The following is a 14,078-nucleotide window of genomic DNA, read 5'->3' on the forward strand; positions in this document are numbered from 1 at the left end:
TTGTGAATTTTTAGCACAAAGTTATGCTTCACCAGCACAATCACTCAATTTCGGACACCCACCAGATATATATTTAGTTTAATGGATGTCATCTCAGCATTTCGAACCTAATGATAAAGGGTGTGGCTGAGACACTAGCTTGAAAATTAAACTAGGCACCAACTCGCTAAGATTATGTTTTTTAAAATACTTTTTTCCTTTCTCATATAGTCATATATAACTAAATGCACAAAGCGTCACATATAGTCTTGTTTGCAATAGACTAATACTAAGCCCATGGAGTTTAGAAGAAATATTGTCGTTATAACAATACTTTCAGGTGATTCGAACTAACTAAGTTAATCAATTTGAGAGAGTTTTAGTTGTTTTAATAATGTATAACCAATGTAGAGAGAGATGAAGAGAAATTGAAAGGATCATGAAAAAATATATGTGATAGGGAATATATCCCGATATGTCGACTTACATATACTAAACATTTGACCGAATTCTACCCCAGTGTACTGTGGATCCTTTCCCAACATGCTCCGACCCTGAACGAGTATTGACCGACCCGACATAAAGTGTTATTTCCCTTATTAGCTTAATGAGACTCTGCTCTTACTTTTTCGTACTCGATCCCAACATGAATGCTTGACAAGGCCCCAAGCCTAGGAGATAGCCCTTAAAGATGTACATTGACCGTAATGCTTGGATCGGGTCCGAGAGCCATTGGTTGGTTAGGTGTTCCGCTGCACGTGAACGCTTTTCTTTAGACATTCGAACCGCGGAGTGCATGAAAGACACTTGGTGTAAAATGCCGACCTCCCAACATGTGTCCCCCTCCAACCTCTTATAAATACCCCGCTAGATGCTTGTAGATGGACTTTTCACAATTCTCCTTATAATAAGATCCTGATTAGCTCGGGAGCCTCCGACCTTTGGTCTTGATTTCCCGAGTGACTATATCTCAATCGGTACAATATCATACACAAATATGAATACCCGAGAGTATATTTACACTATCAATATGATTGAAGATCAGATAACTAAAACATGTGGTAATAATATGGATAAGAAAGCACGATAACATTATGATTATAGTCAGCAACAAACAATCATAATGAAATAAAATAATACTCCGTATAAGTTTATATTTAACCGGGCGCCGGCTCAAACCAATAAGATGCTCACATAGGAAGTCGAATATGTAATATTGTGGTTATTACAATGTGGTAAGGTTGCCTCAATATTACGGGGTAGTTGTTTTAATAAAACACACAACTTGTTTACCAATTTTGTAAAGTTCATTAATTCATGCTAATGCTTGATTATAATTTTAATAATCCAACGATGCTAAGGTGAACATCAAATTAAAGAATCCAAATAGGAAATATTTGTTACATATACGACCATTGCAGAGGGAGAGATGAGAGAATATGATTGAAGCCAGCTAAACCACACGGTAATAATAGGAAAAACAAACAACGTCAGAACGAGAATTAAGGAATAGCAGCTCAGCTCCACAAATATGGCGTTGGAGGTTATAACTTGCATGGTATAAAAGGGGCGTATAGCCAAGGCAATAATCGCAAGCTCTAGCAACAAGAAGAAGACGAATAAAACGCCCCATCTCTGCTCTTCTTCTTGAATAAATAAAGGGAAGGTTCCGGGGAGCCATGGGGAAAACCTGCCCAATGGCCACGGTGGTGCTCTTGCTGTGTCTCTCCGTTATAAGAGCGGAGGACCCATACTTGTTCTTCACTTGGAAGGTGACCTATGGCACCATGTCCCCCATGGGCGTCCCCCAACAGGGCATCCTCATCAACGGCCAGTTTCCGGGTCCTAAGATCAACTGCACATCCAATAACAACATTATCGTTAATGTTTTCAACGAGTTAGATGAGCCTCTGCTCTTGACGTGGAGCGGCATTCAACAGAGGAAGAATTCATGGGTTGATGGGACTATTGGGACCATGTGTCCTATTATGCCAGGCACCAACTTCACCTACAAGCTGCAAGTTAAGGACCAGATTGGCACATATTTCTACTTCCCCACTACTGGGCTTCAACGCGCGGCTGGCGGCTATGGCCCTATCAATGTCCATAGTCGTGATCTCATCCCGGTCCCGTTTGACCGCCCCGCGGATGAGTTCAATGTTTTTATCAGTGATTGGTATAATAAAGGCCACAAGACATTGAAGAAGATTCTTGATAGCGGTCGTACCATTGCTAGACCTGATGGGGTTGTGATCAATGGGAAACATGGCAAGGTGGGAGATAAGATCGACCCACTTTTCACAATGGAAGCTGGTAAAACTTATAGGTACGAGCAATATTGCATCTACTCTAGTAAATATGTACACTTAGGTTTGAGGGGAGTTATATATCTAACATTATTTTCTTATAGGTATAGGGTATGCAACGTGGGTATGAGGACGTCGGTGAATTTCAGGTTCCAAGGACATGCCATGACATTGGTGGAGATGGAGGGCTCACACACCATACAAAATGTGTACGACTCCCTCGACCTTCATGTTGGCCAATGCCTCTCGGTGCTTGTGACGGCCGATAAAGAGCCTAAAGACTACTACTTGGTTGTCTCTAGTAGATTCTTTAAGCAAGAGTTTTCCACCGTGGCCATTATTAGCTACGCTAATGGCAGCGGTATACCTGCATCCCCAAAACTTCCTCCATCCCCACCGGAAAACACGGAGGGCATTGCATGGTCCATTAACCAATTCCGCTCTTTCCGGTGGAACCTCACTGCTAGTGCTGCCCGCCCCAACCCTCAAGGCTCATACCACTACGGTCAGATCAACATCACCCGCACCATCAAGCTCGTCAATTCCAAAAGCTACGTGGACGGAAAACTTAGATACACGTTCAATGGCGTTTCCCACATTAACACCGACACCCCACTAAAGCTTGCTGAGTACTTCGGAATCTCCAAGAAGGTTTTCAAGTACGACGTCATGGGTGACACCCCTCCGGAAAATGTCGAGAAGGTGACACTCGCCCCCAACGTCGTCAATGCCACGTTCCGCAACTTCGTCGAGATTGTGTTCGAGAACCACGAGAAGACCATCCAAACCTACGACCTCGACGGCTACTCGTTTTTTGCGGTGGCCATCGAGCCGGGGAGATGGAGCCCGGAGAAAAGGAAGAACTATAACTTGGTGGACGCGGTGAGTCGACACAGCATCCAAGTCTACCCCAATTCTTGGGCCGCCATCATGACCACTCTGGATAACGCCGGGATGTGGAACCTGAGGTCAGATATGTGGGAGAAGGCCTACTTGGGACAACAACTCTACTTCAGCGTTCTTTCACCGGAGCGTTCATTAAGAGATGAATATAATCTTCCAGAAAACCAGCAGCTTTGTGGTTTGGTGAAGGGAATGTATATGCCACCACCTTACAGCGGCTTCTAAAGGGTATATTAATGTACTGTAGTGTAGGTCGAGGGGAGGGGGTGTACGACGGAGCATTACTCCGGTTAATGGAGCATTACTCCAGTAGTTAATGGGAGCATCACTCCAGTTAACGGATGTAAACCTGGCCACTTCACTAAATAAATGACAGAAGGTTTACTTCCCTTAATTATTATACGTTTCTTGAATTTGCTTTAAAAAAAAAATCTTTGTTACTATTTTTATGCGTTCTTATGTCTTAGTTAATTATGCATTTATGCCCCTCTATTGACAGAGAAATATATATATATAGATACATGATGATAGCTTATATTGCACCAACTTGCTTAATTAGTGCTTGTGTTTGGTTTGTTATTAATTGTGCAAATAAATAAAGTGAGTAATATTGATCTTCTCAATTTAAACTAGAAACCTATAAATATCGTAGGCTGGTTTAGAAGTCTATAATCTTATAGACTTCACGATTATTGTTTGTTTTCCGCAACAAAGTTTATAAGAAAAAAAAAATTATGCCATGTAAAAAAATGCAATTTGAAATGTCTAATTAAAAGATTACTTGCTAGTCGTAGAGGCGACAGAAGTATGCTCCCCGTCCCCAAAACCCTACAACCACTCCTGTTCCCACACCGTCGGATAGACAATCATCTTTTCACAATATTTAAGTAAACAAAATTAAATATAAAACTTGTAATCTTAAGAATAGAAATCTTCATCAATTTTTAATAACAAAAAAAAAGAATATCAAATATAATATTCAAATAGTTTTCATGCAAATAATAACATAAATACAAGACCTTGCTTGTAGTCTAGTGGCACCCAATTGCACTCCTATATGGAAGGGGGTGAATTTGAGTCTTAATGGAGACGATATAGGTTGAGAATGGGTACAATTACAACATATTCACAACCTTAATAATAATAATAATAATATTATTATTATATTTTTAAAATCAAGGCCGGGGCTTGAGGAGTATCCCCGTCCCCATTCCTAACGGAAAATGGTCATCCCTCGATAGTCACACATGTCATGTCTAATTGTAATTAGTTCAAGAATTTATTTCACCATTTTCCCAATTATAACTTCACCTTTTGGTTGCAATTGAATTCAGGGCAAACCTGTATGTTTTTGTTTTTTTCCCTGTTTGCTGGACATTTATAACTATAAGGATTAAAATGAACAAAATGCTGTCAATATATTATAGTGTTATACATAATGAATATTGACACTGCAAAAGCTTGACAGTTCAATAAACACAAGCATGCAGTTTTATTCTCTCTTTTCAAGCAAAAAGGGACGCAGATCCAATACATGCAGAGTACTCTTTCTTTAACAAGAGACCAAGAAGATTGAGGACTGTCATGCACGCATCCTACGACGAATGAACAAATATTACCGAGTGTTATAAAGGACATTAAAAGCTAAATTACACGACTTCTGCTTGAGCTCCTGAAAGTAGAACCTCGTCTTGCATATCCAAGTGATTAAGACTCTGCAGGGGCCTCAAACCTCGTTGGAGTATCAATTCCCATCATGCAGCACAGCCCAGAAATCAAAATTATAAGCAAAGTGATTGCCTGTTACATTAAGAGAAGCAGTCATTTGAGCACGATCCAGACGATCACTTCATCATGTTAACTAAAATAGTAGTATACGGGAAATCATTAAAAAAAAAAAAAAGGGAAAAGGAAAATAGCAAAATTAGTCTTAAAGTTATATGGATAATAGCTCATTTTGTCTTTAAATTATTGTCGTAGCCACTTTTAGTCCATGAATTATTCTTAAAATGGTGGTTTTGTCCCAAACATTAACAGAGATGTTACTCTTTGTTAGGTATGGTAAAAAACCTAACATGGAAAAATTACAAAGATATCTCTAGTCATATAGGCTTGTTTGCCGAGGAGTAATCTCTGTTAAGGTTTGGAGCAAACCCACTATAATTTGGGAATAATTCAGGGACTAAAAGTGGTTACAGAAATAATTTAATGATTGAGTCAACTAAATTCATATAACTTAAGAACTAAAGCTGCCACCCCCCAAAAAAATGCATGCATATCCTTCAGTCTAGAATATGTAGTAACATTCTACAAATTAATGGTAAAAGAGAAGTACTTACCACAAGTATACTCTCCAAAAATGTCGCCTTAAGTTTGCATACTTCATCACAGGTTTGATTTCCTGACCCACTGTTAACGCCACCTTCAGCGAGAAATCTTTCTAGCGCCCTATGAGATGGGTACTGAATTGACCTCAGCGGATCTGACACATAGAGGACAGTGTATTTTGCTCCCAAATGCTCCATGTGACTAATTAAATCAGTTAAAACTTGGCCTGAATATTTTGTCCAATTATTTCATGTTAGTATACAAGATAACATGATTGATTGCATCACTTAAAAAAACATGTTTAAAATTAGACATACCCTCAGAAGCTTGTTCCTCTGATCCTTCGGAACCACTGTGGCAGAGAACAATTAGATCTGAGTGTCCCTTGGATCTCTTCTCCATCCTTGAAACCAAATAGTTCTGCTCATACATGAAATTAACATAAAAAAAGTTAATCATTTCTTCTTTAGATGAATCATAATTTTTATACGTTTTGTTTTGTGATATAAAGAGCAGTGAATCATAGAATCTGCTACTATTAACCTGAACTGAGAGGATGTCTGGAAGCTTCTCAAAATTTCCACCCCCTACAGAGCATGACTCCAAGAAAGCTACTTTACTGGTTTCTAAATCATGCCCACATGTGTCAGTGAACTCTGAAACAAGTGAGTTTTCCACTGAATGGCCCTCCTCCGATGCCGCAATATAAGGAAAGGCTAAAGAGAAGTTGGAGCTAACAAAAGAGCCCTGTTCACAAAAACACACATATAGAACAACTTAATCTAAGGTTTTCTGACCACAAATCACTTCTGTAGTTATCTGAGACAAAATTTACCTTGAGCAAGTCAACAAGGGAAGAATCCGCTTTTCTAGGTCTAGAAAGATCATGAGAGTGTAACTGCACATGCAAAAATTTAGTCAACTCCCCATGCAAAGTTTAAAATAAGAAGTTTCCTACATCATGGCAGTGTTCAAATAGCAAGTCACACTATAATCTTGTCATGCCATGAAAAGGCAAATACAGGATAGATAAAGTCTAAGTGTCTAACTACAAATTTCTTTGGTCAGTAAATCAGCTCATGTAGTTTTGTTCAGGAAGTTACCTGAAGTTTTCACAAAGACGGTATATAAATAGTGTTCACAGGTTTGTTATATAACTGTTGCATAATTTGACTTAATAGCTTTTAACATGCAAAATATAAAGTATTGCTACTGCTTTAAAGTTATAGATATCTTCATTGAATGAATATATCTGATAATGATCCAAATAGTTTAAGAAATGGTAATTGATAAGATGATTGTAAATGTACCTCTTTCCCGACAAAAATAAGCCCAATATCTAGACGTTGCTGAGCTCCATTATCTGAACACTAATGAAGGTAAAAGATACTTTAGTTTTTTTCACATATTAAAAAGTGTAAGATAAAAGGTTGAACATAAACAAAACAATAACTATAGCAATATGGGAGAGAGAGACTACCAGCAAGTTTGACCAACCACCTTCAGACATAACAGACTTTGCTAACTCTTTCGGAGTGAGGGTTCTGTAATTTACAGTTTCACTTGTTGGAAATCTAAAGCATAACATTAGACAACATTAGGAAATTTTTTTAATACATATACATCCAGAATGACAGAAAGAACTCAAGAAGACATCCTTCCACTTCTATGCTATGGGATCCTCATTAAAGATGTGTTTGTTTTGTTAAAAGAGTAACAAGAACATGAAATAAGAGAGACAGATAGGAGAACAAATGACACAAATTATTTTTTTACAAGAGGAAGAACATTGTTTTATTTAATTAGCCTCATTAGTAGATTGCGCCATTTTCTTCCTCAAAATCTGACAATTAGCTATTTGGAAGTACTTTTAGGAGGATAGCCTCGAGATATACTGTAATCCATAAGTTAAGTGAATAAGCATGCTGAAGTAAGGAAAGGAGAAAACTCTGTTTGGCTGGCACAGGAACACTATTTCAAACTTTTTATATCCAGCATCCCTATGTACAACAGTTTCCTTGTTCTCAATCAGGTAGGTGTGGTAGATTAACAGCATGAAAAAGGATTTCAGTTGGAGTAGTCTGTACAATGGTTAGAGAGATCTTATTCTTTATTGGGATTCCACAATTTTTAGCCTAATAACACTGCCAGATGAATCCTAACATCATAAAATTACTTGTGAAGGCTTTATTCAGTTACCTTAAAGGTTAAACCTCACTATATAACAAACGTTAAATAGCTAAAAGGACATGCACGTAGTGTGTAGAATAACAAGATAGGCACAGTTATGGAGGATAAGTTTCAAAATTTTCTACTTTCTTCTATCAATTGAATTGCATAAATTCACCACAACCAACCTCAAAAATAATAACTTGCCCAATGGAGAAAAAGTACTTTTAATGATGATTGCTTTTGTACTAAAATCTGGTGAAAAGAACATAGCTAAACGGGTCAGAAACGACCCAAGTGATTTGTTTCTTGTTTAATGTATGTCACTTTTGCAAGGCATATTGTCCATTTAGTATTTAGCTTATTTTTCAAAACCATAGCTGCACATATCTCTAGCTGATAAGCTATGCTAAAGAGAAGAAATTAACACACCAATGAAGTGCAAATCAATCAAGTGTAATACCCATAGATTAACACCAATGCTTTCCTTTTCATCATAATCCATTATTCCCAGGTAGGAAAGAAAACTTTTAGTACTATTCAGTATGAGCAAATCAACGGTACTACAAAATGGAAGGAAGGTAATAATATGTACCCATCTTGATGGGGCGACCACAGGAAAGAAGGAACCGTGGATGGGAGCGCAAGCCCCGGAAGATACTGAACCGCAACAACCAAAACAGTAGCCAGTAAAGTTGCAACTGTCTTCATCTCTCGTCCACCTAACACACAGCAAAGTTCGAGCGTAAAACTAAAATCACTGCAGATAGATCAAAGCATGAAGAACGGAAGATTCGACAGTGAAATTCGAAAAGAAGAATCAATAATCGCTAAACTACAGCTACAGTAATGGGATAATCTCTGCGGATTTGAGACCGCGAACAATTATTGCAATCAGACGATCGATTCATGGAATCCAATTAACAAATCTGACGATAGCGAGTACAGGATCCGTATCTCTTACCTTAATTATTGCCCGATGCGAGACGAATCGGAATCGATAAAACTTCCCCGCCCGTCGATGTTCTTCCGTACGGCACACAAGCGCGAGCTCCGGTCCTCCGTCCTAGTATTTTGTCCTTGTTTTTACATATGAATATCGTTAAATAGTTTCAATTGCTATCACACTTCACCCCAATAATAAAATTGCTGATCTATAACTATAAACAACAAGAAATAGGTTTTTCAGCTTTTATGAAAAATAAAATTAAGTCATCAAATTTTATAAGGTTTCAAATAAGTTATTGAATTTTTAAAAAAAAATTAATTAAACCGTTTTTATCCCTTATAAGGTTACAATTTTCAAGTATCTATAACACGATAACAACAAATTATATCTAATTCCCTAATTATAGTGTGGATAACAAATTTTTAAATGTCAATTCATTTATTTGTTGCTTATTATTATTATTATTATTATTAAATTAATTGAACCTTTGCTCACTTAAAAAGAGGAAAATATGATGATAGTATTTTAAACTCCATATTTTCCATGGCTACCATGTAAACTTCACCTTGACTACCATCTCAATAAATTATGGAATATAATAATAATAATAATAATAATAATAATAATAATAATAATAATAGAGAGATGGGAATAGACGGGGAGTAGAGTAGTGGTATTTGTTAGAGAAATATTAGCAAAAACTTCATATAGTTTTTATGGTAGCTTCACCTCAGTTGTAATGGCGGCAATGAACATGGAATTAAAATAAAATGGGAAAGAAGTGATGATGAAGCAATTTGGATGAATTAGGTAGTAATAATAATGATGATGATGATGCCGACGCCGATAGTTATCTAAATTAGCAATAAATATATAAATTGTCGTTTAAAAAATATGGCATGGTTTCCCAACCAACTATAACATATTGTTACTATGCTATAAGATAAGATGTAAAAATAGTTTTTTTAAACTCGAACCCACCCCCTCCCATATGGGAGTGCAACCAGGTGCCACTAGATCACAATGTCTTTGACAGATGTAAAAATAGTTTAATTGCATTAATTTTTTAAAAATTCATTAGCTTATTTGGAGTTTTTTAAAGTTCAATGGCTTAGTTACATTTTTCATAAAAGTTGAATGGTCTATTTGATTTTTATCACTAAACAAAATGAATAATTGTCAAATTATCCACGAGTCAACCTCAATTAATTGATTGGATAAAGATAAAGATTCAATAAGTTGATTTTTTTTTGTGAGAACGACTTATTGATTTGAGTGTGGAGTTTATTTATTTATATATCTATAATTCTATATATTAAAAGTTTTTTTAAAAAATTGTGTCGTCGCCACCACCCCTTGTCGGGGGAGGGCAGGTTTTTTTTTTTTTTGCGCCTCCTACATGGAGAAAGGAGATTGTTTCTTTTATCGAGGGAAACGAAGGGAAGGGGGTTAGCTTTTATGTATGTGTGTGTTATCTCACATAAAAACTATAGATAATCATTTAGAGGATGTGTATGTGTATGTGTATGTGTTTGTGATTTTATTATTTTTATTTTGTTTTTTAATTTTGGTAAATTTGTTTGGAAGTAATTTGAGTTATTTACACTTGTTTTAAATAGGTATAGTATTTTATATGTCCGATATGCATGATTTTAGGTAAGAAATTTATGGTAGGTTTTGATTTCCTTATTCATGTACTATCCTTCTTCATGTGAAGTTATTTATCCATCTTAATTTGAATTTTTATGATTCTATATTTCTTTTTATTCAACCGTTAAATTGTAAAGCCCACTGTGATCTCCGTATGTGCGCATTTGCACTGTCGTTCTTCGTAGTTAGGTTTTTGTCTTATGTGTGCACGTCGTCCTAGCTTAGTGCGCACTTAAAATTAGAAGATTAGTCACAATATATACTACTTAAGATTAGCTGTGCAGATATACTTTTTTTTATAACAATCTTAATAACATTATATGACCCTAATGAACCAAGTAAACCATAATCTAGTCAAGCAACACCAATATTAAGGAAACATTTTTTTTTCCATTCATGAAGAAATTTTACGCCAATTTACAAAGAGTCATGCTCTTGTATTCCCTCCACCCCCTAGGTTAATGGAGTAATGCTCCATTAATCAGAAAAAGGCCACTGGAGTAATGCTCCATGAGCCGGCGAAAGGTTACCGGAGTAATGCTCCGACATACATCTCCCCTCCCAAGCTAAACTACGGTATACTTTTTTTTTTTTATTTTAATAACGAGATAAACCTACAACCACGACTTTTTAGAAGCCGCTGTAAGGCGGTGGCATAGACTTTCCCTTGACCAAACCGCAGAGCTGTTGATTGTCTGGAAGATTGTACTCGTCTCTCAATGAACGTTCCGGAGAAAGAACGCTGAAGTAGAGTTGTTGTCCCAAGTAAGCCTTCTCCCACATATCTGACCTCAGGTTCCACATTCCGGCATTATCGAGAGTGGTCATGATGGCAGCCTAGGAATTGGGGTAGACTTGGATGCTATGTCGGCTCACCGCGTCCACCAAGTTATAGTTCTTCCTTTTCTCCGGGCTCCATCTCCCCGGCTCGATCGCCACCGCGAAAAACGAGTAGCCGTCGAGGTGGTAGGTCTGGATGGTTTTCTCGTGGTTCTCAAACACAATCTCGATGAAGTTGCGAAACGTGGCGTTGACGACATTAGGGGCGAGAGTCACCTTCTCGTCATTTTCCGGAGGGGTGTCGCTCATAATATCGTACTTGAAAACCTTCTCGGAAATTCTGAAGTACTCGGCAAGCTTTAGTGGGGTGTCGGTGTTAATGTGGGAAACGCCATTAAGCGCGTATCTAAGCTTTCCGTCCACATAGCTTTTGGAATTGACGAGCTTGATGGTGCGGGTGATGTTAATCTGACCGTAGTGGTAAGAGCCTTGAGGGTTGGGGCGGGCAGCGCTAGCCGTGAGGTTCCACCGGAAAGAGCGGAATTGGTTAATGGACCAAGCTATGCCCTCCGTGTTTTCAGGTGGAGATGGAGGAAGTTCTGGGGATGCGGGTATATCGTTGCCATTAGCATAGCTAATAATGGCTACGGTGGAAAACTCTTGCTTAAAGAATCTACTAGAGACAACCAAATAGTAGTCTTTAGGCTCTTTGCCGGTCGGCAGTTACAATAACTAAAAGGCATTAGCCAACATGGAGGTCGAGGGAGTCATACACATTTTGTATGGTGTGTGAGCCCTCCATCTCCACCAATGTCATGGCGTGTCCTTGGAACCTGAAATTCACCGACATCCTCATACCCACATTGCAGACCCTATACCTATAGAAAAATGTTAGATGTAAGTATAACTCTTGCCATGTGTACATTCATCAATACATTAGGTTCCATCAAAGAATCTCATGTTTATAAGCATTTAATTTAAGACGATTGGTTAAACTAATTGAGCAAGGTAGCATAATCCTGCATTTGATTTAAGATGAGTGGTCAAATTAATTGAGTACGGTAACTCCTTAGTTTTTTCAATCAATGAAATCACCTCAGGATGAGTATAAAATGAGAGTAGATGTAATATTGCTTGTACCTATAAGTTTTGCCGGCTTCCGTTGTGAAAAGTGGGTCGATCTTGTCTCCCACCTTGCTGTGTTTCCCATTGATCACAACCCCATCAGGTCTAGCAATGGTGCGGCCGCTATCAAGAATCTTCTTCAGTGTCTTGTGCCCTTTATTGTACCAGTCACTAATAAAAACATTGAACTCATCCGCGGGGCGATCAAACGGGACAGGGATGAGATCACGGCTGTGAACATTGATAGAGCCATAGCCACCAGCCGCGCGTTGAAGGCCAGTTGTAGGGAAGTAGAAATAGGTGCCAATCTGGTCCTTGACTTGCAACTTGTAGGTGACATTGGTGCCGGGCATGATAGGGCACATGGTCCCAATACTCCCATCAACCCATGAATTCTTCCTCTGTTGAATCCCGCTCCACGTCAAGAGCAGGGGTTCATCCAGCTCATTGAAAACGTTAACGATAATGTTGTTGTTAGATGTGCAGTTGATCTTAGGACCCGGGAACTGACCATTGATGAAGAATAAGATGCCCTGTTGGGGGACGCCCATGGGGGAAATGGTGCCATAGGTCACCTTCCAAGTGAAGAACAAGTATGGGTCCTCCGCTCTTACGGCGGAGAAACACAGCAAGAGCGCCACCGCCGCCGTTGCGCAAGCTCTCCCCATGGCTGCCCGGCCCGGAGTTTTCCGGCTTTTGGCGTCTTTTATTGAATGAAGCAGAAGGGGGGAGGGATTTTTTTTTTCTACTTCTACTTATTCTACTTATTCTAAGGGCTCTTAATAGAGCTTGCCTTCTCCACCATGGCTACGCAGACCTTTTATAGCTTGTATATTCTACCCTTTTCCTCCATTTTCGTGGCTCTGCTTTTCTCCCATTCCTTCATTCAAGCTCTGTCCTGTCTCTCTTGTTCTTCTGTAGCTTTCCGTACATTTCGTAGGCTGACAAATTATGTGGCTATTTTAAATATATATATATATATATATATATATATATATATATATATCGAAATTAACTCCATGCATATTCTTGTCTTAGCTTGCACAAAATATTTTTCACTCTATTTTTATGTAAGACATTACATAAGTTGATAGAAAAATATACTCGTACAAACGGTATGTTAAATACTTATCATGCCAATAATTTAAGAAATTAAATGGTGACAAATATCGATCAAAAAATTATAAAGTACATTGTTATAGTATTGTATTTGATGAAAGTACATATACCAGCTTTAAGATTTTTTTTTTTGTTTTTTGTTTTTTGTTTTTGTTTTCTTTTAAATAAAGTGAGAAATCTAATTCGAAGAAACATATGGCATAATAACATCCCCAGGCTTAGCCTCTCTTTTTCACCAAAAAAAGAAGAAGATATAATTACATATAAAAATTCAGTTACAATTTTGGGTAAATTATTGTGTGGACTATGATACATATACCTGCGTGGAGCATGAATGCAATATACATTTTTAATATATTAAAATTACATTATTTGTGTATTGAATGTACATTATTTGATAATATATATATAAAAAAAATCATGTAGTTTCAAATAATGTACTTATGCATACAAATAACGTATTTCTTATTTATGGTTAACATAAATATGTAGACCATGGTCCATGAAATAATGTTTGCAATTTTGCTAGGTAGACTTTCATCCATTTATGACCCAGTTGTTTAGGAGGTATGATTCATAATATTTAAACTTAAAAAAAAAAAACTCGTATCAATTTATGACACTGAACTAATAATTTATTTGTAGAATGACATACGTTATTGCAAGGCTATCGTTCAATTTGTAGAATGGCATACGTTATTGCAAGGCTATCCGTTCAATTTGTAGAGTGACATATGTTATTGCAAGGCTATCCGTTCAGTTTGCAAAGT

At 37.6% G+C, this 14,078-nt stretch overlaps 2 protein-coding genes and 1 pseudogene across 2 annotated transcripts; 1 reads left to right on the top strand and 2 right to left on the bottom strand.

The window, feature by feature from the left end:
* Nucleotides 1-1,588: 1,588 nt before the first annotated feature.
* On the top strand, nucleotides 1,589-3,590 carry LOC116026100 (L-ascorbate oxidase homolog). The gene is made up of 2 exons (XM_031267550.1): nucleotides 1,589-2,305; nucleotides 2,390-3,590. The coding sequence occupies exons 1-2, from the start codon at nucleotides 1,659-1,661 to the stop codon at nucleotides 3,411-3,413; spliced, it is 1,671 nt and encodes a 556-aa protein (XP_031123410.1). The 5' UTR covers nucleotides 1,589-1,658; the 3' UTR covers nucleotides 3,414-3,590.
* Nucleotides 3,591-4,581: 991 nt separating this feature from the next.
* Nucleotides 4,582-8,839, bottom strand: LOC116025815. Its single transcript, XM_031267169.1, has 9 exons — nucleotides 8,650-8,839; nucleotides 8,281-8,407; nucleotides 6,997-7,090; nucleotides 6,827-6,886; nucleotides 6,352-6,414; nucleotides 6,060-6,263; nucleotides 5,834-5,936; nucleotides 5,528-5,742; nucleotides 4,582-4,988 (listed from the first exon to the last, which is right to left on the bottom strand). Exons 2-9 carry the CDS (start codon nucleotides 8,394-8,396, stop codon nucleotides 4,896-4,898), a joined length of 948 nt encoding a protein of 315 aa, XP_031123029.1. The 5' UTR covers nucleotides 8,397-8,407; nucleotides 8,650-8,839; the 3' UTR covers nucleotides 4,582-4,895.
* Nucleotides 8,840-10,654: 1,815 nt separating this feature from the next.
* LOC116024687 lies at nucleotides 10,655-12,953 on the bottom strand (annotated as a pseudogene).
* Nucleotides 12,954-14,078: the final 1,125 nt, after the last annotated feature.

This window comes from Ipomoea triloba, chromosome 7 (assembly GCF_003576645.1).
Source record: "Ipomoea triloba cultivar NCNSP0323 chromosome 7, ASM357664v1".
Taxonomy (NCBI): Eukaryota; Viridiplantae; Streptophyta; class Magnoliopsida; order Solanales; family Convolvulaceae; genus Ipomoea; species Ipomoea triloba.